Source organism: Pholcus phalangioides, unplaced genomic scaffold, assembly GCF_987345545.1.
Source record: "Pholcus phalangioides strain wild (caught in Gottingen) unplaced genomic scaffold, Ppha-v1.0 ptg000015l_1, whole genome shotgun sequence".
In the NCBI taxonomy this organism is placed as follows: domain Eukaryota; kingdom Metazoa; phylum Arthropoda; class Arachnida; order Araneae; family Pholcidae; genus Pholcus; species Pholcus phalangioides.
The window spans coordinates 53,515,042-53,537,630 of NW_028301608.1; the positions used below are offsets into that span (position 1 = coordinate 53,515,042).

The following is a 22,589-nucleotide window of genomic DNA, read 5'->3' on the forward strand; positions in this document are numbered from 1 at the left end:
TCATTTCCCAAGTTTTTGAAATTCACACATTCATGTTCTCTGGCATAAAAGGAACATGTTCATTGTTTTGCATATGCAAATGTTTTTAAGTTAGTTTGTATTTAAATTCTTGCAACTATATTTTCCATGCTCAAAAAAGGGAACCCCCCCCCCCCCCTCCTTCCCAAATGAATTTTTTAAAAACGCGAATTTAAAGTTACTATACTATTTTATTTTGAAATCTGCGGCGGGTCGGATAAAACGTCTAAGCGGGTCGCAGTTTGCGTATCTTTACTTTATAATTGACAATCAAATTGTGAAAAATAAAATTGATGTCTGCATGCATACTTGATAATTATTTGCTTCAAAAATGCTTATTTCTCATGAAATATCAAATAGTTTTATTTTAAATTACAATATATGTAATTTTTACGCTACCAAATTCTCATTGTTATGTTGCCAAAGTTTTGTAAAATTTGATTGAAAACTTTTTGTTACATCAAAAACTAAACAAAATTTGAATTTTTAAAAGGAGCGTCCACATCTTCATGAAAATACTTACAATTTTATTACAGTAATTCACATAAACATTGAAATTAGCATGTAAAATATTTTGGGGATTTTTCATTTGCAACTTCTTATTCAAAAACATTTTTTTCTTAGTCGTTTGTCATTCCTCTAAATGCATTTGTGACATGCTTGTGCTCACTGGAAATTGTGAGTATGGGCATAAAGGTTTACATGACAAAAAAAAAAAATTCAGAACAATTCAAGTATTTTTTTAGAAATTCAAAAAAAAAAAAAATCGCCAAATTCCGAAGTGTCTATTGACTTATGGCTATATAGTGTATTTGATCCACTTTATTTTTACCTGTAATATGCAATTTTGGCACGGAGGTTGGAAGAACACTAACGTCCAGCTTGTGTTTTTAAGGCACTAAGACCCAAAAAGAAGAAAAAAGGATTTCAAGTCGCTCTGGTTCAGTGTTTCGTAACCGGGGATGCGAGATGGAAAAAAAAATTATAACTTTTTATTTAGGAAATGATAAGTGTGGAATTTTTTTCCATTCTCAAAAAATATGACTTGCACCAATATTTGGTGTAAGTCATATCTCATCTTTTAATTTTCGCTTGCAGAAATGAGTGACGTTTGAAAAGTTCCCTTTTCGGTTGGCGATCGTATCTTCTTTTTCATTCCGATTGAGAAAAAATACAATTAATATCAAAAATATTTTGCGGTCTTTTTACATTTATAACTCGTGTTATAGCATGCCGCTTTTAGATTTGATATTGTCGTATGACTCAAGAAAAACGTCAAAGAATTTGACCAAATGCCAAACAACCATTTCAATATTGTTGTTCCAGTTGGAATCGATAAATATCATTGAATCCTTTTTTTTTACAAATTTAGAAAAAAAATGTTATGGTTAACTAAGGGGGTCATTCAAGTATTACGTCAGCATCGGGGGGGGGGGGGGTGTTTGAAGGTTGCTTACGTCATCAACCATCCCTTTTTGAAGATATGAAATATTCTAAACTGCTGACAAGTGGTCAAAAATGGCTGAAAATCTGCTTACGTAATACTTGAATGGCCCCTAATGTGTGATTACAGAAAACGCATCCAAGGGGGTGCGGGGAGATTATCCGTATTACACTGGGGATGGAGGAAAAAGGTTAGGAACCACTGTGTGTGTGTGTGCGCGCGCGCGCGCTCTCGAGTTTCATTCTTCATAACAAAGGGTCGCCATGATTATGTTTCGCTATCGACTATGACTCTCATCTCCGAATCCGTCAGGCACACACTCATGGATGTAGGAACTCAAATAACCATCACTGAACTAAAGATGTTTGAAATTTTTATCATATATACTTATGTTTAAAACCGGGTGATACATTGCCTCACGCATAAATGAGAAGTTCGTTGCAACATTTATTAATTACGTTGTAAACGTTCATGGAACATCACGCGAAGATTGCGTACTCACGAATAAATGTTCGGCTGTTCATAACGATGGCCAACCAATGTCATTTTGCATCTGCCAGATGCTGAGATCAAGGGGGTTTTCCTATTCTGTAGGAAGCATTTTAAACATCGGTATTGTTTGCGGGATTCATGGTCATATGGACAGGGACGGCCTCTTTTTCTTCCGGCTGTTGCTGTCCGATGAAAACTTGTCTCCTCTTCCGAACACCATACCGATCATCTTGGACACGGAGAGTACGGGGCCGGCCTTCCTTCGAATGGGCAAGGTCCGTAGGGCTTGGAGAGCCCGTGCTTCGCGGATGAGGCTCTGGAACGCGAGGCTGACACCCACGTAGTTCTCGGCGGCAGATACCTCGTAGAATTGGCAATGATACAGCAGAGACATCTCGTGTCCGTCGTCCACTCCGACTTCACGCGCGTGAGGTTCCAAGTCCCTCTTGTTACCCAGGAGTATGAGCGGAGAGTGTCTGAGTCCCTTCGTACGCGTCACTGTTTCCAGGCATTTCTGGGCCGCCCTGAAGGACGTTCTGTCGCAGATGCTGTATACCACTACGTAGGCGTCGGCCCATCGAACGTGTTCCAATAAACAACCTTTCTCCTGTAGAGGAAAAAAGACCATATATGTAAATGCTGAAAAAATAGTTGGACGAGTGAAATATTTATACATGATATTTCTGCATCAAAAATGAATTTATATTGGGGCCTAGGCCTCACTCCTATCCAGCCTGGGCGTAATACGTTCCTAGGCGGGCCATGGGTGAGTAGTGAGGCTGCTCCACCATTGGCAAATGATCGCCAAGTGTTGGAGGCTACTACTATTTAACCGTACACGCACCTTGTACACATTCCCCACGGAATTTCTAACGAATTGGTACATGCCGGAATTTGCGTATACGTTTTGTGAACCTAACGGGAAATTTGGTTCTGTTGAATGCTTGTTATGTGTAGTGCTGCCATCAATTTTTCTGACTGAGTGAGTGCAATGATTTAATAATTGTACCGTTGTAGGCCTGTTGCTCTCTTAACCCAAGTCATAGTAGCCACATGTTGGTTGAAGAAAATGTATGGATAGAAGCATTGGCGTACACAAGGAGAGGGGAGGGTTGGGGGTTCTAACGGCCCCCTCGAGCCGAAATTATAGTGTTATTTTGGAGGAAAAAAACGTAAACCCCTCCCCTTGAGAAAATTCTGCGTACGCGTATGGATAGGAGTATTGTTGGAGAGAGTTCTCTGAACGCAAATATTCGCTAAGGAACATTGGGCCAATGTGTAGCCAGCCTATAGTATCCGCTGGTGCTTCATTGCGGCGGAGGAAAGGAGAGAAATATTGTAAGCAAATATTTGCAACTGACTATTCGACCAGGCTGGACATGAGTGTGGTCCTAGCTTCAGTTAACAATAAAATATCGTAAGAACAGCAGGAATCTGCTTTAGTTTATCGCAGACCAATAAGATAATCGACGTACAAAAGTTTCCAACATGATTGAGTTTCAATCATCCATTTTCCAACACTCGTGGTAATTGATATTTCTCTGCCATTCCCGTGCTTTGAGAGTAAAATGTTTACTTTCTTTTTGTAAATGTCAGGAACGCAGTTTTATGACAGTTGGTGCTAGTTGTGTAGAATAGTAGCCTATTCTTCAACCTTTCTACAGCCGCCGGCCGACTAAGTAGGCCTAGTTGAGAAATCGTAGCCCATCGGCGGAAATGGAAGAAATAATTTGCGGACCGACAAATAATGAATAAGAGAAATAATTTAATTGACCGGCGAAATAGCTGGGAACTGGCAAAAAATAATAGAAATATAGTTATCGGACCGGAAAAATATAGACTAGAAAACTGAAATCTAAAAATACGTACGGCTATATATTAATTGGGTGAAATGTTTCGCGGAACAACACCAGTCCGCGGACTAGCGGTTGAAGAACACTAGTGTATAGAATATAAAGATTGGCCGTAACTGGCACTAGTCATCGGGTAGCTTGGTTTAACAACCGAAATTCGTTCGTACGGGAACTTATAAAGACGTGAAGAAAAGAAAAAGATTCCGCGAACACCCAAATTCTCTTTCGGAAAAATGTGGCACTCTATAATGTGTGCTTAAAAACAAACCTACGGACTGGAGGTGTGGGCTACTTGATGTTAATTTTATCGTATTCAACAACCTATATATGGATGGATGGAGTGAGTAATCGTGAGAGTATTGAACCAAAAAAGTGCCATATACGTGTTGTATGGGTGGAAAATGACTTAAAACTTGTGTACATGTATAGTATTTTATTCTAGCCACTGTGGTGGTCGAGTGGTGTCATGGTAACGGACTCGCATTACGAGATCCTGGGACCGAATCCTACCGGCGCCACAGTGGTTGTCGAGTGAAATTGGGTTTCTGTGGTTCCAAACTGCGAATACAAGAGCCGGTCTCCTCTTTAAAAACTCGCCACAGTGCTCTTTATATCTTTTAAACTCTCGCTACAGTGAGCAACAGGCTTACAAACAGTGCAAATATTCAATCATTACACTTCACTTCTGAAATATAGATGGCAGCACTGAAAAATTCAGACACAACACTAGATACGCACTCGGACTGTTAAGTACACACAATTGAACTCACGGCGCAACTCTATGGGTGGTAGTAAATTGCTCATGACTAGGGCTCGGATTTTTATGCCCCTAGAGATGAAACGTCGTTGCTGATCGGGGTAAATTCAGGTTTTTTAACCTATCAGCAACGACGTTTCATCTTTAGATCATAAAAATCCGAGACCTACTCATGACGATAGACCGGAATTGTGCTCAGTTTAAAAGAAAGAAAGTATTTTATTCCCGATCTTCTCTCCACATCAAATGAGACTCACTTCGCAATCTGAAGAGTCCAATATTTCCACTTGTGTTGTCACGTTGTCGAATGTTACGCTGTGTCTGTACAAAAACTCTGTAAATAAAAAAAAGTAAAAGTGTTTCATATTTAAATGCAGAAAATATATGTGCGTACAGAAAATGAACGAGTTTTTAATTTAAAGGTAGAGTTCCTGTACAATCGGACCTACGTTTAAAAGAGGATAATTCGATTGCGGTGGGTGGTTGTGGTTGTATCTATATTCTAAAAAAATAGAAAATTTGATTCGTGGTTACTGTTTGAGTGGATAAAAAAAAAAAATCTCTTGATAAACTACTAATTTTCAGTCCAGGGTTCCCAGCGACCTAGTAAAATCTCGTTAACTCGTCACTCACGTTATTGAGAAATTATGACGGCATAAGCGGAGTGACGACTTAAGAGGAGTGCCGTCATTTTCAATGTGCGATATTGTGAAAATGCGTAATTTTAAAGTTTGTAAAATTTATAAAGATATGAATTATATAATCGCAATATTATCAAAATTTATTGATTACAAAAGAAAAAAAAAATTTGCGCTTATACTATATTTTAGTTATCATGGCAAAATACATTGGTACATTTATTGATGATACTAATACCAGGTAAAATCGAACACGGGGCCAATTTTGACTTGAGTGGGTCCCAGGCAGGACAAAGCAGGCACTAGAAGCAATCAACTTGGGAAAAAAAATGTCAGTTTTTTTTTTAAAAAGATCTTCCGTTTAAATTTTAATCCCTAAATGAGTGAGGTCCCATGCAGAAATTAGGTCCAGCTTGATCAGTCCCTAAAATTTTAAGAACTTTTGTTTGTCGGCTAATGAACTTCCGTCACTTGAGCTGTTCCGTTTTGTTAACATAAAGCTACTTATTATGATCACTTTTGAACATATGACAATGTTGTTATCAAGGTCTTTCTCTAAATCTGAAGGGGGAGCCATAGTAATCATCCGTTCCTCTCTCTCAAACTTTTCCATAATGACGAGTTAACCGAAATTAGTGAAGAGTAAACGAGAGTTTAATAATAATATGAGTTTAATAGTTATCTATGAAAGCTAGATTGGACCGAATAAAATTGACGAACTAACCGGAGTGACGACTTAACGAGGTTAAAGGGTTGCTAAGAGTTTTTTTTTCAGAATTACAGAATTACATTTCTTAGGAAAGAATGTTGTTGTTCAGTCAGTACTTTGAATTAGCGCTTGGTTATGTGTCGCGTATGCCCTCTTTAACGTACAGGCTTTTGACAACAAATTTAGATAATCTGCATTTGAAGTACTGGTGATAAGACTGGTTTCTCCTTGTTCGCAAGTGTTGGTTGCAGAAATTTGCAAAACAAACATGTTAAAAATATTTTTCTCCCACTTAGAAGGTTCGACTATACTATGTATGCTCAACCCATGGGCCGTGGGCCAAATGTGTCCCTCGCAGTCATCTGCGGTGCTCCGTTACCTCAAACCAAACCTAATTTTGTAAAAATGTACTAAGCTTCACAATTCTAGAGCACTTAAACGGCCCGTGGTAGAGTTGCACATCACTCAAGAGGTCCGCGGCACATTTCCAGGCTTTCCAAGTGACGTGAGGCCCAGTTTCAGAGCACTTAAGCTCCCCCCGCAGTGTAATTCTACAGCACTCGAGTGGCCTGCGGTACATTTCCAGATCACTTAAGTGAGCCATGGCATACTTAAAGATCACCTGAGTGTCCAGCGGCGCAGTTCCAGAGTACTTAAGTGATCCGCTGCGCATTTGCAGATCACCTAAGTGGCCCACCTAAAAGTTTTTTCAAACTAATAAAGTGGCCCGCACTCTTCTAAAGGTTGAGCACCCTTAGACTACAACAATCAATAGAGATACATATCAGACATTAATCCATGACGGAATAATATCCAAGTAAATATGGACGTATAATGAAAAAAACAAAAACAATTTCGAGTTCAATTAGTTTTTACAAAATTTCTACGATTGCCGGTCAATTGGTCATCCGGAAGATCTTTCTCTATTGGCTTATTTGTTCCTCGTGTGCACGTAAGAATGTCTATAAGCCCGTAATAGCAATAGCTAATGATTGACTGAAATCGTAGAGCTGGAAAATACGAATGGAAAAAAAAGAGAATACGGAGAAACACACACATACACTGCTCTTTTTCCGGAGATACCGAGCATCCAATGTTATTACCGAATGATTATTATTTGGTCGTATGTGTGGTGCATTCCTACCTTGTTCCAAAAGATACCCAGATAAATGTTTTCGAGGGCCAGTCGTGACCGTTTAAAAGAACGATCGCCGATGAACTGACCGATAAAGTGCGAGCGAGTAATGGCGATCGTTGTTATTTGTATTATTATTTTTTTTTTTCAACATGCAAGAAATCGTGTTTTTCCCCCATCATTAAAAATACGGATGCATCTACTTTTTGTGGCAAGATCTTATTAGCCGCTAAATCATTTATTCGTGATCTATTAAAATAGGTTTCTCCGTGGAGATGCTCGTACATTTTCATTTAAAGTGTTCGGCCGAAAAACGGTCTATATACATGTCGGTTTTTAAAACTTTAGAGGAGACCAGGGTTGTAAAAAATCTGGGTTTTTTGGATAAAATGTGTAATTTCTTTATTCTCTAGTTGAAAATCAGCTTAGATAAATACAGTCAAACCTCGTTAGTGCGTCACCCGGTTAACACGTCACTCCGCTTACCGGGTCGCTTTTTGGAAGTCCCAATTACCCTCACGCAGGAATTGGCACAGCTATGTCTTACTCCGCTTAACGAGTCACTCCGCTTGCTAAATCATATTTTTGCACTCCCAAGAGTGACTCATTAACGAGGTTTGACTGCATATATATATGTACATTCTTTATTTTGTCTGAATATAAATGTGTCTTGAATGCATTATAATTATATTCGATTAATAAAATTGAATATGTGCTGTTTGATATGTAACGCACACCCACCAGTAAGTTATTTTATTTTAGCTTCAAGTATATGAAATGAAAAAAGCCGAGCAGTTTGAATACAAGTTTATCTGATTAACGTGATAGTTTTTGTTTAATATAAACTCATTAAGAAATGATCAAAATTCTGTGGTGTTTGGTCAGAACATGATATCTCTAAAAAATGGCTTTTTGATCTAAAAGTAAGTCTCGCTAATTGTAACTGATTAGAAATGAGATGAATGCACAAATACGTGCGTACGGCTAAACAACATGATGTATGATATTTTCATTTGTATTTGTGTGTATGCTTTATTTTTGATTTTTAAATGACAATGAAAATGCTTATATACCAAAAATGTGATTTTGGTCTTTCAATGACTCTTGTATTGACAAGTGGAGAGGATATTTCTACATTCTGTTCGTTATATGCGTATCTTTTCTTCGGCTTGTGTACGTCAGCGCTACCTGTCGGCTGTTTTTGAGTTATTTTTTCCAGTCAAAAAAAAATTCCCGTGACCTAGCGATGCTAACCCTGAAACTGTTTTTTTATTTCGGTTCTTTTTCCGGTTTTTATGAATTTTTAAAGTTTCTACATGGATTTTTTGCCCGCCCTGTATATTTCCTTAATATCATAAGAATGATAAGGGACCATTCAAGTATTACGTAAGCAGATTTTCAGCCACTTTTGATTCCCCCCCCCCCTCCAGCAAAATTTCGTCAGCAGCTTAGAATATTTCATATCCCCCCCCCCCCCCGTCAGCAGCTTAGAATATTTCATATCTTCAAAAAGGGGTGGTGGACGACGTAAAACCGATCTCGCAAAAAATTAACATAGACCACTATTCGGCCGAAGGCTTCATTTCATAAAGAATGCAGAAATACAAATAAGGCAGTTTATAAAAATTTTTTGTACGAGTGTTTCCACACAATTAATTACAATAGTTTTTCAATGAGACACTTAAGATGAAAACGTGAAAAGACTTGTTGGAAAATGAATTTTGAACAAACTTTCTGTTGTTAAAAGCAATGTTTTTTTTTCGTATCAAATTTAAAACGAACAATCAACGATTCTTCGTTAAAACGCCATATTGACCAGACATAAAAATCATAGTATACCTCAATCTAACGAGAGTCTCATGAAAGCAATGCCCCCCCCCCCCCCCCGATATATAAATGCTACACCAGAATGTATTAAACGATAATCCCATTTTCCCTTGTGCAATAGAGGCAAATTTGAAACGTGCTTCATGAGAGTTATGGTCAGTACCATAATAAGGATTTTTATGTATAGGCGGCCAGACATATAGGCATAAACAATGGCCGAATAAATTTTCCTCCAAATGATAGAAAATTTCTTACCAGCACTCGAACTATATTCTCCTATGTATCTTTTAGTCAGGTATCGGACGGTTACAGCTGTGACAATAGAAAGAGAAAAAAAAACCATAATCAATTATATTTATATTATTCATACCAAACATTAATTAAGATTTTAAATTAACCATATGTAGGATATTTTTAACTTCTCAAAAACATGATAGAATTAAAAATATGCGCTCTTATGAAGAATCATTTTTGACGGTGCGATAAGAATGCATTTTACCCTTTAATTGCGGCATTTTCGTGCATTATATCAATTAAAAAGATTAACACAAACTCAATTTGGCTTTCAAGGTGAAAAGAAAAACCAATTTTTCTCGTGGTCAAAAAACAAACAAATAACCCCACGTTTCCGCACACGATGGGTGTCATTTCCAAATAAGGAGTGCCCAGACAACTCGGCTTACAAATTTTTCGGCTAACGAACATTTTCATTGATATGGATGCACGTGCTAATATATAACAGCTGGTCATGAGCTGAACTTTCGAGCCGAGCACCATCATAATTATTCTCGCTTGAGTAAGATTAATTCATGTCCATCTCGGAATTTGTTTCCAGAGATTTATCCCCACTTCTCTTCTGAAAGTTTTTGAACCATTTCATGTAAAATGAAAGATTAAGCTAATGCAAAACGCATCGATAAAAAAGGGGGAGCCTATGTTTTCAGAGAACGCATTCTTTTAGTGTAAGACTCTTTTAGCATCAAGCTGAACAGTCTGGACATCCTAGGAGATTATCTTTTTTATCTGCATGTATCAGACAAAGCTGACCAAATCACAAATGAATGAGGACACCTACGGACTCTATTGGGTTGTGTCAACACGAGCTTTAGTAGAATAAAGCTGGTGTTTGTTGTGTAAATAGTGTAATGGAAAATTTAAAAAAAATCTCCAGCGTCTCTCTCTCTCCTATTCCTGTAAATTCTCATTTATCCAATTTTGAAGCTGTTCATTTTAGCCTTCAGTCAGTTTTTGTCTTTGTCATAGCATTTCTTGGTGTTTTAAAAAGGCTTATCTTTAAATTTTGAACGGAAGCTAAAACGAATCGAACGATTTTCCACAGAAATCTATGGGAAATCATGTTTCGGCTAACGAACGTGATTGCGGAGCGAATTATCTTCGTTAGTCGAGCTATCACGGTAAATTCAACTTTTAACCAGAATAAAGTATTTAATGATTGCATAATAAAGAATAACGTAACACACACACACAAGGGGCTACTTTATTCCGTTTTAAAGAGTTTATTAGGAAAAACTCATGTTAGACATAGCAAATATGTTAAAGCAGCGGTTCTCAACCGGTGCTCCGCGGAGCCCTTAGGGCTCCGTGTGTACTCTGAGGGGCTCCGCTGCCGCTCGAGGAAAATATTTAAAAAAAAACGGTAAATTTGAAAAAATATATATAAATATTTTGAATATAATATAAATAAATCAGTAACTTTGATGAATAAATAAAAAATAGGATTACGGAGCTCCGCCATAGAAATTATAGACCAGAAAGTGCTCCGCGAGTGAAAAAAGGTTGAGAGAACCGCTGTGTTAAAGGATTCTTGATAAATTCCAATGATGATGATATATTCCAAGATGATGGGAGAACAGCTCTGTTGCCAGAAAAAGCCATCAAAATTTATTCTTTTTTTTTCATTTTATTTTAAGATTATTATAAAATACATTGATTATTCACTAGGAAGACACTGCTTTGGAGCATTGTCGACCTACTTAAAATTCATTGTTACCACACTTGAATGGAAACGAAATTAACAAAAGTGCAACTCACCTCATTTAACATGGTAAAAAAGCAACGAATATGAATGATATTTGGTACCATTTTATCAAAAAAAAAAGAAGACTAGAGACGAACAATATATTCATTTTGAATGCAATAGAATTTATACAAAGCTGAATTAAGCCTGACACGAAGTTAAAAAAACACTTTGGGGTTGCTTTAGACGACTTTTTAGGTGGTTCAAAGTAGCCTCAGTTTTGCTCAAAATATTACCATCAAGTTACTATCGAGCATATAATGATAAATAATAATTAGTGAATAATAACTTTATATGTATGATTCAAAAGACAGTTACCAGCATTGCCTATTAAGTCGTTTTTTGATGGAAAATTCAACTTTTTCTCGACAAAAATTCCAGATGAAATCAATTAGCATAGATATGTTTAGCAAACGATACCCTCCAAAATAGCGGATGCATCACTAACTCAAATGCATGAGTTGACCTATAATGTGTCATGTCGGGCAAAATCAAAACCGTTTTTCGATTTTCATCAGAATAGCCGCTAGGCAACGATGAATTTTTTTTTTCAGGATTGGTACAAAGTTATTCCTCTAGGTGCTCACGGTATACTAAAAAAATATATCTATATGCTGGAGATAAAGGGCACCATGTCACCCCAGATTTGATTATTGACACCCCATTAATATGTGTTTCTACGGAGCTCGCTTTTATTTTATAAAGTGGATACCTCTGTTGTTAAGGGGTCATTAAGGTATTACGTCAGCATTGGGGGGGGGTGTTTCGGATTTGATGACGGGGGGGGGGGTTTGAAGGTTGCTTACGTCATCAACCACCCTTTTTTGAAGATATGAAATATGAAATATTCTAAGCTGCTGACGGGCGGGGGGAGGGGGGGGTCAGTGTTTTGCTGACTTTTGCTGACAAGGGGAGGAAGGGGGTCAAAAATGGCTGAAAATCTGCTTACGTAATACTTGAATGGCCCCTAATGGAAATAGGACCCAGATCTGTTATATAAATTGAAGTGGAAGATGGTAAATGATTGAATTTTCATATTATGTAAGTATCATGTTGTAGGTTTGCCCGCTCTCTGCGGGGAGATTTTCACAAATGAAAGACTGGCTCGCATTCGCGCCTCAAAATTGGAAAACCGCAGAATTCCACTGTGCCGCCAACGGGTGTTCGATCTTGGAACCTTTAGGATTACACTCCAGCACGATGACCAAAAGTACTGCACATTAATAGCGTTGTATTACCAATATTAACGAAAACGGACATGGTGGCGTTTACCTCCGGCATACAGACACAGATTACGAAAGACATCCGTAAGAAGGAAATGAAAGACATAGTGTGACACATCATACAAAAATATTGTGACCAAAAATACATATAACGAAAAGAAATCGGTGAAAGTTCAACTAACGCGAAGACCCCTAAAGGTCTAGGGAATTAGGTTAGAGAGAGAGAGTCTAGACCCGATTACTCTATTATTATTTTTATATTTCCTACCATTTTGTGTGATGCCCGTTATGAGCTTAAAGATGGGCTTATGGTAAAAGCTTGAAAAAAATAATTCATTTCTTTGTATTTATATAATAAGAGAAAGGAAAGAAATAATACCGGAAAATGGATCAAGTAGTAATCTCTTTAGCGTGTCAAACACTCCAAAAAAGAAACTCTACGGGATGGTTCTAATTCCCTGACAGATTGCAGCTATTTTTGAACACTCATCGCGCGAGAGAGGGACTAAATTTCTTTTTTTCTTCATATACGTATAATACACATGTATGTGATGATAAATCTGTATAAGAAGTGAAAAAATATTTCCAGCAGGTGTTTCGAATTCAAATTTTGTCATTACGGATCATAATGCCTCCACAATCCCAGCTAATATAAGAAATGGGGAAAATTATATACGTATTTTTTTTTTTTATTTCTTATTATTTTGGTTAGTTAACTGTTAAGAAAAGTTGGGTTGGGCGGTCCTTATTGAATGAATACTTGACGCTGTAAGAAGTTGAGGGAAATAAGAGAAGAGATGATTTGTAGGCCGAAGAGTGTTGCGCAAAAGGCGTTCACTCGTTCTATTAATAGTCGCTGTGCAGATGGTCGGTCGTGAAAAAATTCGATACTGTCAGCTTTGGGGAGTTTTGATTGAATTAATTATCTTCTGATTAATATATATATATATTAAAATTTCATCGATTAAATATACAGGGTGTGAAACAAGCATGCTCAACCCATGGTTTGCGGGGCAAATGTGGCCCCTGTAGTCATCTGATGTGGCCTGAGACATCGAACCTGATTTTGTAAAAGTGAACTAAGTGATACATTTCTACATCACTTAACTGATTAGCGGTGCAGTTCCACAGCCCTCCAGTGTCTCGTGGCACGTCCTCAGATTCTTGAGTGACCCGCAGTATATTTAAAGATTACTGCAGCACAATTTCAGAGCACTAGAGTGGCCTGTGGCGCATTTACCAATCCCTGCGGCTCTGTTCCAGTGCACTAAAGTGACCTGCGTCATATTTAAAGGTCACTAAAGCAGTCCGCGGCATTGTTCTAGAACACTCAAGCGGTCCGTGGCACATTTAAAAATCACTCAGGTGGCCCACATCACATTTAAAGATCACATAAGTAACCGGTGGTGCTTTTCTAGATCACTCAAGCAGCCCGCAGCACATTTACAAATCACTAACGCGACACATTCGGCTCATTCCTAGCCCCTTGAATGACCCACAGCATATCCCCAGATCATTTAAGTGGCCCGAGACACATTCCCAGGTAATTTAAGTGGCCCGTGGCATATTCCCAGTTAATTTGAGTAGCCTGCGGCATATCCTCAGATCCTTGAGTAACGGCGGCGCATTTACAGATCACTGCGACACAGTGCCAGAGCACTAAAGTGACCAGCGGCATATTTAAAGATTAACCTGAGGCTTGGTTTCAGATCACTTTGTTATGTGGACGCTAATCGTTTTCAAATCAATGAAGTGGCCCTCACTCTCCTAAATGTTGAGCACCCTTGGTGTAGAGTCTTATTTTTATACACCCTTTATCGTTTGAACCGTTTGTGATAGATACATGCTTCCGATTAGAAGAAATATTCAATGTCGTGCGCGTTTTAGATACAGATACAAATTTAAATTTTTCTTTTGTACGTTCCCGCAGTCCTATAACTTCCAATTAGAAAGTTGTTGCCCTGTTTATCATGTTTAATTCTTGAAGAGAGAGAAGGAAATACGCATTTCTAGGAGAATTCTCTTGACGTTATAACGAATGATTCCCAATTTTCAACTCGCTATAACCGAATATTTTGTGTATCTTTAATATTAGCGTTTGACAATCACTTGCAAATCACTCGTTATAGCGAGATTCTCGTTACAACCGTACTCGTTACAACAGACTTTCACTACATTAATGATTTCGATTAAGTATTCCGGTGTTTTAGTGCAATGATTTCTAATAAATGCTACTGCAAAAGTCGAAAAATTTGCGTGCAGCATTGATAATTATAATCATAAAATCACATACGATTTTTTTCGTATCTTACTTAAATATTTATACCGCACTAACCTAAACTTTTTTTCCCGATATAACAGAAATAGACCGGCCTAATCAAATACCTTCAAGAAAAATAAATGTATTAAGAACATATACAAAAATAAAGGAAAAAAAGTATTTTTTTAGGGTTCAGATGTGTTCGCCCCAATTCTTCAATTGACTTCCTTTTAAAACGAAAGTGAAAAATAATATTATATAAATCCCCCCAATCTGTTTATCATACATAACAGTATAGTATGATACTTACCCGAATTTAGTACAAAAAAAAAAGCCCTCTAATCGGCAAATACACATACTCTACCTACTTTCATTTTTTACTAGCCTGGGTGTGTTACAAAGATGATTGTAGAAAAAAAGGTGGAAAAGCCTTAAAATATGTCATCTTTGAGATCACAAACCTCGTTAGAAGAAAAGCTTTTACTTTCGGGTGGCTTTTTAGCCTCGTTAAATCAAGTTCCGAGAGAAAATTGACTGTCAAAGACCAACAGGAAATGATGTAAAAAAACACAAAAGAGAAATAAATCCCATAAGGAAACTATAATAAAAAGAAAGTTAATAATATAAAAAAAAAATCATTTTTTTTTTATTGTATTTCCATTTCTACGGCAGATTTGTATTACATGATGTTATGAGATGACATAACTCTATAAATTTTTATCGCTCTAACAGCCTCGTTATCAAAGAAAGAAATAGAATTATAATGTAAATTATTGCTACTGCATAACTGAAAATTTTGATTATAATTAAGACGATGATTTTGCATTTTTTGGACTATTGAGAGAAATATCTTTTTAACTACGTAAACGGTGTTTTTTAAGGATAATTACAGGTGAGTCACATTATTGTGATCACTTCCTACCGGGTGACGCCGGAATTGAGTCAAATTATTTTTGTCGGAGTTCCTATTTTTAACATCGCAGTTGTCATATTATTGTGATCGCTTCCTGTTTTTGACATTGCAGTTGAGTCACATTGTTGCGATCGCTTCCTATTTTTAACATTTATTACTGTGATCGCTTCCTATTTTTAACATTTATTACTGTGATCGCTTCCTATTTTTAACATTTATTACTGTGATCGCTTCCTATTTTTAACATTTATTACTGTGATCGCTTCTATTGTATTCTATTTGTATCTATTTGTATTCTTATTTCAACATCTATTATTATGATCGCTTCCTATTTTTAGCATCTGAGTTGGCATGTTATTGTGATGGATGGGATAACTCCAATTTTTGACCATCGCAGCTAACTCACATTATTGTGATCGCTCCTAATATTGACATAGCACAGTTGAGGTCATATTGCTGTGATTACTTATTTTCGACGACGACACGACCATCCGTAAATGTGAATTGGCTTGTTCCTGGGACGTATGAGACTTCTGAGAACGGTAATGACAAGTCGTGTGAACAAAAATTTCTTAATATGGTTGATAGAGCTTGGTCAAGAATTCCGAGTGCTTCCTTGAGTCCATAATTCCCAGATTTAAGCACGTAAACTTCAAACGAGCGTAATCGTTATGTTCATATACGATATTGATCTTCCGCAACACACTTTCTAGCAGCTAAAATTAAATGGACTGCAGTCTATGTGTCTGGGAACATATAATAAAAATGTTAGTTTCGTATAAACTTTCGAGATGCTTAAAATTATATGATTCTACGCTCACAAGATGCACGCGATTTGAAATATTTTTATACGACAACATGTTTTCCCACTACTAGAAAGATAAATTTCCGAAGGTTGGTGCGTAGTATTTGGAATCATGTAAGGTGGTGGAAAAAAGTTTAAGGACAACCGAAAAAAACCCGCTATATTTTGAACACTTGTGCTTGTAGATTGCATGGATACTTTAGAGTGACAACTACAAGTACGACTAAACCTTTTCCTATAAAAAATAATTTTGATGAGTGCTGCACTGCTCAAGGAAAAAATTGTTGAAATGGTCAAAACCCCTGGAAAAAAGTATAAGGGCATGAGTGGTTTTTTTGACATGGTGGAAAAAAGTTTGCATTTTGCTCATGTTAGCGTAACATCAGAGACTGTTTCGATCAGTCATGTATTGTGAAATCAGTTTTTTTACCGAAAGTGTTAGGATGCCAAAGACAACATATTTATTGGACATTGAAAAGACGAATACTTGCTCTCGAAGATACTTCGATGCCTGGTCATGAAATAGTGGGGAGAACTTAAAGATTGAAGACTGTTAGTAAAAGTTTCTTATAAATGGGCCCCCGAGAATTATGGACTGGAGCAAGGAGGCTTCTTTCGCTTACCATTCGTGAGAAAAAGACGATTATTGACATTTTTTAGTGAAAAAAAAAATCTTGTGTAATTCCAGAAGGAATACAAATTGTCTTGCATAAGCTCGAGGTTATATTGAACTGTGCCTTATATAATAAAAAATTCGAATGTCTAGCATGCAAAACCGAAATGAAAACCTCTCTTATAAAACCGCGCAGATAGAAGAGACGTGATTCGGCTAAACAGTGTGTATCTCTAGGTGTCTAGTAGAATGAGGATATTTTCTTCGATGAAAAAAAATTTAGATAAACTCGATGTTTTTAAATATTACTGACAAATGCAATGGCAGAGCCATATGGTGGGAATGTAGGCATGTAGAGACAGATTTGGTAGAATTTCTATTTTATCATATCTTTTAGACAGTTTTTGCTCCAACGGGATAATGCTCTTGTACATGTTTTAAAGTCTAAAAGATATTGGGGTTTGAAGCCAATTCAGTGGAACTTCTCAAGGAATGATTGAGAAGTCCTTTTCTTAGACTTAAAGAGTATAGAGTACTTGAGTGGTATTTTGACTCGCGAAGTGCATAGAAATGGTGCAAACATCATGCTATTGCTTTGATCAAGGAACCTATCCTCGTATAATCGTCTTCCAAGGAAGATTACACAAGTATATATAGTTATTGATGACTTATATCTATCAATGACATCCCGAAAGATAAAGCTTATAAAGAAAAAAGATGTCTCTTCTCATTAAAACAAAATTTTTGCGCATAATTTTTAATTGTCCTTATACTTTTCTCGAGGTTTTGACCTTTACTATAATTTAAAAAAATTTCCAAAAAAAAGTGCATAAAAGTTATTTTTAATGGAAAGTATTTAGTTCCACTTGTAGTTGCCGCTCTAAAATTTTCATACATATGTAAGCATAATTTTTCAAGATATAGGAGTTTTTCGGCTGTCATTAAGCTTTTTCCAGCACCTTATACTCTCGGGGTACAAACAAGTTTCAACCTAAAATCTAAGATATTTTTATGGTGTATATTAACATTCTTTCGCGTAGTGAGTCACCCGAAGAGGAAGCCCCGGTTAGGACGCGTTGCAAAATGAATAACGCCCCAAACGAAGCTTTTAGATCACTCTTTTTGATCAAGATAGCATGATGCACGCGGTATATTGAATGTGACCTTCATGGGAGGTGTCCTCACAAGACGGACGAGATCTGCTCGGAACGATAACGCGACGTGATTTTGGTACGAATTTATCGTTATAAGATTTCCGAGGACAGACGACGCCCTTATAAAGAATTATTATCATTATTATTATTATTTTCAGTTGTTGGTCGTGCTATGATGGAATCATCATTCTACTGTTGTGACGATGATGCCCACGTGAGATGTTGACCCGTCCTTCCGAAGTTCATTGCATTGAAATAATTTACTTAAATTGCACCAAAATTCGATATCAGTCAACATAATTTCATGACGCAAGTTATAGTGCCGTTCAAAAGCCTCCCATAACAGAGGGTCACGATGGGTACAACAAATTCAGCTCCTGGACCGATCTCTGCAAGACCTTGAACAGCACCAATTTTTCACTTCATACAGACAGCAATAAGCTTACGATATGAATAAATGTGTGTGACTTTTTTTTACACAGCTCATTTGTAGACGTAGTATCTAGGAAGTGTTATAGATCCTTTACCTCATGAGAAAACACTTACTATACTAGCCCTTGGTAAAATTCCTTTTCTTCTAAACCGAACACAACTCTGGTCTATCACCATTGAGTAATTTACTAGTTACCCTTTTCATGTGTAAGAAAGAAATGAAGAACGTCCAAAGTGAAAAATATTTAACTCGTATTAAATAAGGTGATCACATTTCGCAAAACTGGGACAATTCATTTTTGCGTTTAAACTCGCATTAAAATAACGGATTCCCAATTTGAGAATTTCAAAGCGAGCTTCCCTAGTAAACTTGGGAAAATGACTATTTTCACTTAAATGATGAGATGCCGAATATTATGAAAAAAAATTAATAATTTCTATAGCGTAAAATAAGGGGTCATATGGCCATCCCCTAGTAATAAACGAGTTCGTTTTTTTGAAGAGATTCGGCTGCACTAGGCTAATATTATTTACTTGAGAACTTACGCAAGCACGAGAAAATAAGTGAAAACACCAATTGTAGACCAAAGACGCTAAAAGAGAGCAAAGTTGACAATAATAACTGAAAAAATTCGCTCTGAAATGAAACTCTGCTGCGAATCGCAGTGGGTAAAAATGCATTCCACGGAAATGACGTGTATTATGACAAATATGTGAGAAGAATAGCCATAATTATCATAAAATAATCAATAAGTTGGGAAAATAATTTTAATTTGATTGATTTCATAAAAGACCAAAAGTTCAAGTATCAAATAGGCATCTTTGAAAATATTAGAAAAAAGCTAATTATTAGTTTATTAGTTTAATCCCGTTTGTATGTTATATATATATATATATATATATATATATATATAAAATATATTTACATGTTTTATATTATATCTATGTTTTATATGTTTTTCCCGTTTGTTATGTTTATATAATCCCTTATTAGTTTGATCCCGTCGAAATGTTTGTGGCCCGCGATGCTGTAGTAAGGAGTGCGGAGCTCTAATCCCTTGCATGCGGCTTATATTATTACATACCGGAGTTTCGTCCCCGGTTCGGCCCGCGACGCTGCGTCTGAACATTATGTTGGCTCTCGAACAGAGAGGAGTTGGCCACCTCTGCTCTATACCATGCATGAACCAACCCATGACCCGGGTGCCAAGTGTGGCCATCGCAATCATCTGATGTGACCCGTGACATTAAACCTAATTTTGTAAAAGTGAACTAAACGGCGCATTTTCACAGATCACTAAGTGACCTGTGGCACATTTCCAGATCATTCAAGTGACTTATCCGCGGCATCTTTACAGATCACTTAAGTGATACCATGACACGTTTCGAGATTACTCAAGTGACCCGCATCACATTTTCAAACAGCTTAATCCATTTTTGACCACTCTTCCAATTCATGGACAAATGTACAGTTTTTTATGTAGGATAACTCGTTACTTAAATAACATATTTGAGAAGTTTAAAAAAAAATTGGACATTAATTCAGCATGGTTTTTCTTTGTAATTAATGGAAATTTTCAATTAATTAATTTCTGAATTATATGAAATTAAATTAACCTGATTTAAAATTAAAATAACTAGTAATTGTGACTTTGGGAAATGTCGTGCACCATGCGACCAAAAAAATTTAAGCAAAAACTAGTTTTTCCTATTTAAAAAAAATTATTTCTGTTCATGGTCATGGGAAAAAAATATTCCAGATCGAAATCGATGATAAAATTTTCGAAATTTTCATTTTTGAAAAGTCATAAAGAAACAAATTTCAATGTTAACAGAATTTAGAAAAATACTATGGTACTCATTAAGCTTCGTGACTTTATTAGACATACGGTTTAGAGTTTTAGACTTGAAATTTAGTGTTTTACACTTTATTTACACACTTGTTTTACACATTAAAACGTCTAATCTCCAACGAATTTAAACATGTTGAAATGTGCGTGTATGAGTTGTGAACCTAACGTGCAGTTTTGCTTCTGTGTAATGCTCATTATTGCGCTGCCATCTATTTTCCGAACTGTGAGTGAATTGTAATGATTGAATAGTTGTACCGTTGTGTAGGCCTGTTGCTCTTTGTGGCGAGACTTTTTAACGGAGAGATTGGCCCTCACATTAGGAACTCGAAGTTGTTGGGAACCACAGAAAATCAACTTCATCCGACCGCCACTTCGGCGCCAGTGGTGTTCGAATCCAATCACAAACAGCACGCCAAATCTATTTTTTACCATGTATAATCACAACACAATAGGATAATATATATATATTTTTTATTCCTAGGTCTATCTCCTTTCGTGATTTCACTTTCACGGGAAAGGAAGGGGCCCCTTAATCACCGGTCTATTTCTCAACATTGAAATGGCCTGTATTTAACCTTTGAGTAAACATTCGAAAAGGATAGTGATGGGGGTATTAAATGAGTTTCTTCTTCCTGTCTTGTCTGTAGAAAACCACATAAGAAAGATTTAAAACGTACTTCCTTCCCTTTTTTTTGACATTTGCCCACCAATCGTTTTCTTCCTTGCAAATTGATCGGGTGGATGATGTGATTCGGCCATTTCTCTATCTATAACTTGGAAATACCATACATGCCATCCTCATAACAGAGTTTTCGACTTTTCTCTTCTTCTTCTAATAAATATATTTCAATACGTGACCGCACATTACGATTCGTTCTTTACGTGTAAGAAGATAACACTTCTCAAAAGAAAAAGATGCGTTGATTTAAAAGCTTTTCAAAGAACTTTCACTTAGTGTTGACCCACATTTTTCTGTCATGGGTATTATAATATATACGTTATAAAGCGGACATTTCTCTTTTCTGAGGTTTTCTTCATTTTTTTTTTTTTTGGGGTAGAAAATACTTTCACTTTTTCTTCTACCCTATGATTCAATTCTTTTGATGTGTGTGAATTCCTGTATATTTCGCTTATTTCTTTTTTAATGATTTTTATACCGTAATAATTAGGGCGTTTTCCTTCTTAAGGGGGGAAAAAATGAATAGATTGTACAGGGTGTCCCATAAATTCGTAAATAGTTTAAAAATTCAAGAAATTGAAGGAACTGGTTTGAATGCGATTTGCGGAAAAAGTTATTTAACGAGGGGGGAGTGTTTTCTTTTTGGCGTGTAAAAAAAAATTTAGTTCAAATTTTTATCAATAGAGGATGCTGCACGGAAGAAAAAATTAAAAAAAATGAAGAAATTGATATTTTTGTTTTTTATATATTTTTTTATAATATTTTTTATATATTTATATATTATAATATTTATTTTATTGTTTTATATATTTTTTATATATTTATATATTATAATATTTATTTTATTGTTTTATATATTTTTTATATATTATGTTTAAATGCGATTTGCGAAAAGTTATTCTCACGGAGGGGGAATTTTTTTTTTGGTAAAGGATAAAAAATGTAGTTCAAACTTTTTGTCGATAGAAGGCACTCAACACCAGTCCAGAGGTTCACAGCTGATGTAAACAACTTTACCAATAGTGCTTTATTCACTAATGTCAACATTACAATGAAAACTAAGTAAGAACCAGTAACTGGAAAATTCAGAAATGAGCTACTACTACTAGGATATGAATAATACAGAGATGTGTGTGTGTGAAGTCGGAAAAATTGTAAGATATTCAGGGTAAATCATGCATCATGATGTTTGTGAGAAGTGAGTGATCGATATCAGAATATCAGTACATCAGAGGCATCTCACCTTATCCAGCGGGAGAGATGTTGAGGTTTCCTCGACCTAAGAACATACTGGCCTGATGTGGGTCAGTGAATTTATTTGCTTTGCGTAAAAACGTGTATATATGGTTCTAATTTTCCCTTCATTGATTGAAAGTATCGTTTTGTATATATACTCAACACAACTCTACCCGTATTTATCGCATTTAATCTTGTATCCACATATAATCGCATTTATCGCATATACTCAAATACTTGCATTCCCCCATTGAAGTAAATATATACTCTGTTGTAAGCATCAGGTGGAGGGTTTCACAGATATTTGTCCATTTTTAGCTCAGACAATTATATTCTGTAATTAAGTACGGGAATCATTAGCTTAGCCAATAAAATACAGTGAGTTTACTGAGTACTCTTGAAGTTCATACTTCAGTAATAAATATGATAACAACACATTGGGTTTTTCTCTAGATAATAACATCAGTCTAAGGGGTTTTATCCCGAAGAACCCAAAACATTGGGTTTCCA

At 36.3% G+C, this 22,589-nt stretch overlaps 1 protein-coding gene across 1 annotated transcript in view; it reads right to left on the reverse strand.

Annotated features, from left to right (window-relative positions):
• Nucleotides 1-1,818: 1,818 nt before the first annotated feature.
• The window catches only part of LOC149076224 (ras-related and estrogen-regulated growth inhibitor-like protein A), a 42,390-nt gene continuing 21,619 nt past the window's right edge, over nt 1,819-22,589 (reverse strand). Inside the window, exons 2-4 of the mRNA XM_089245507.1 lie at nt 9,129-9,185; nt 4,822-4,898; nt 1,819-2,561 (exon numbers count right to left, since the gene is read on the reverse strand). Of these exons, the coding sequence (XP_089101633.1) occupies nt 2,097-2,561; nt 4,822-4,898; nt 9,129-9,185 (599 nt within the window). The 3' untranslated portion in view covers nt 1,819-2,096. The remainder of the gene's footprint in view (nt 2,562-4,821; nt 4,899-9,128; nt 9,186-22,589) is intronic.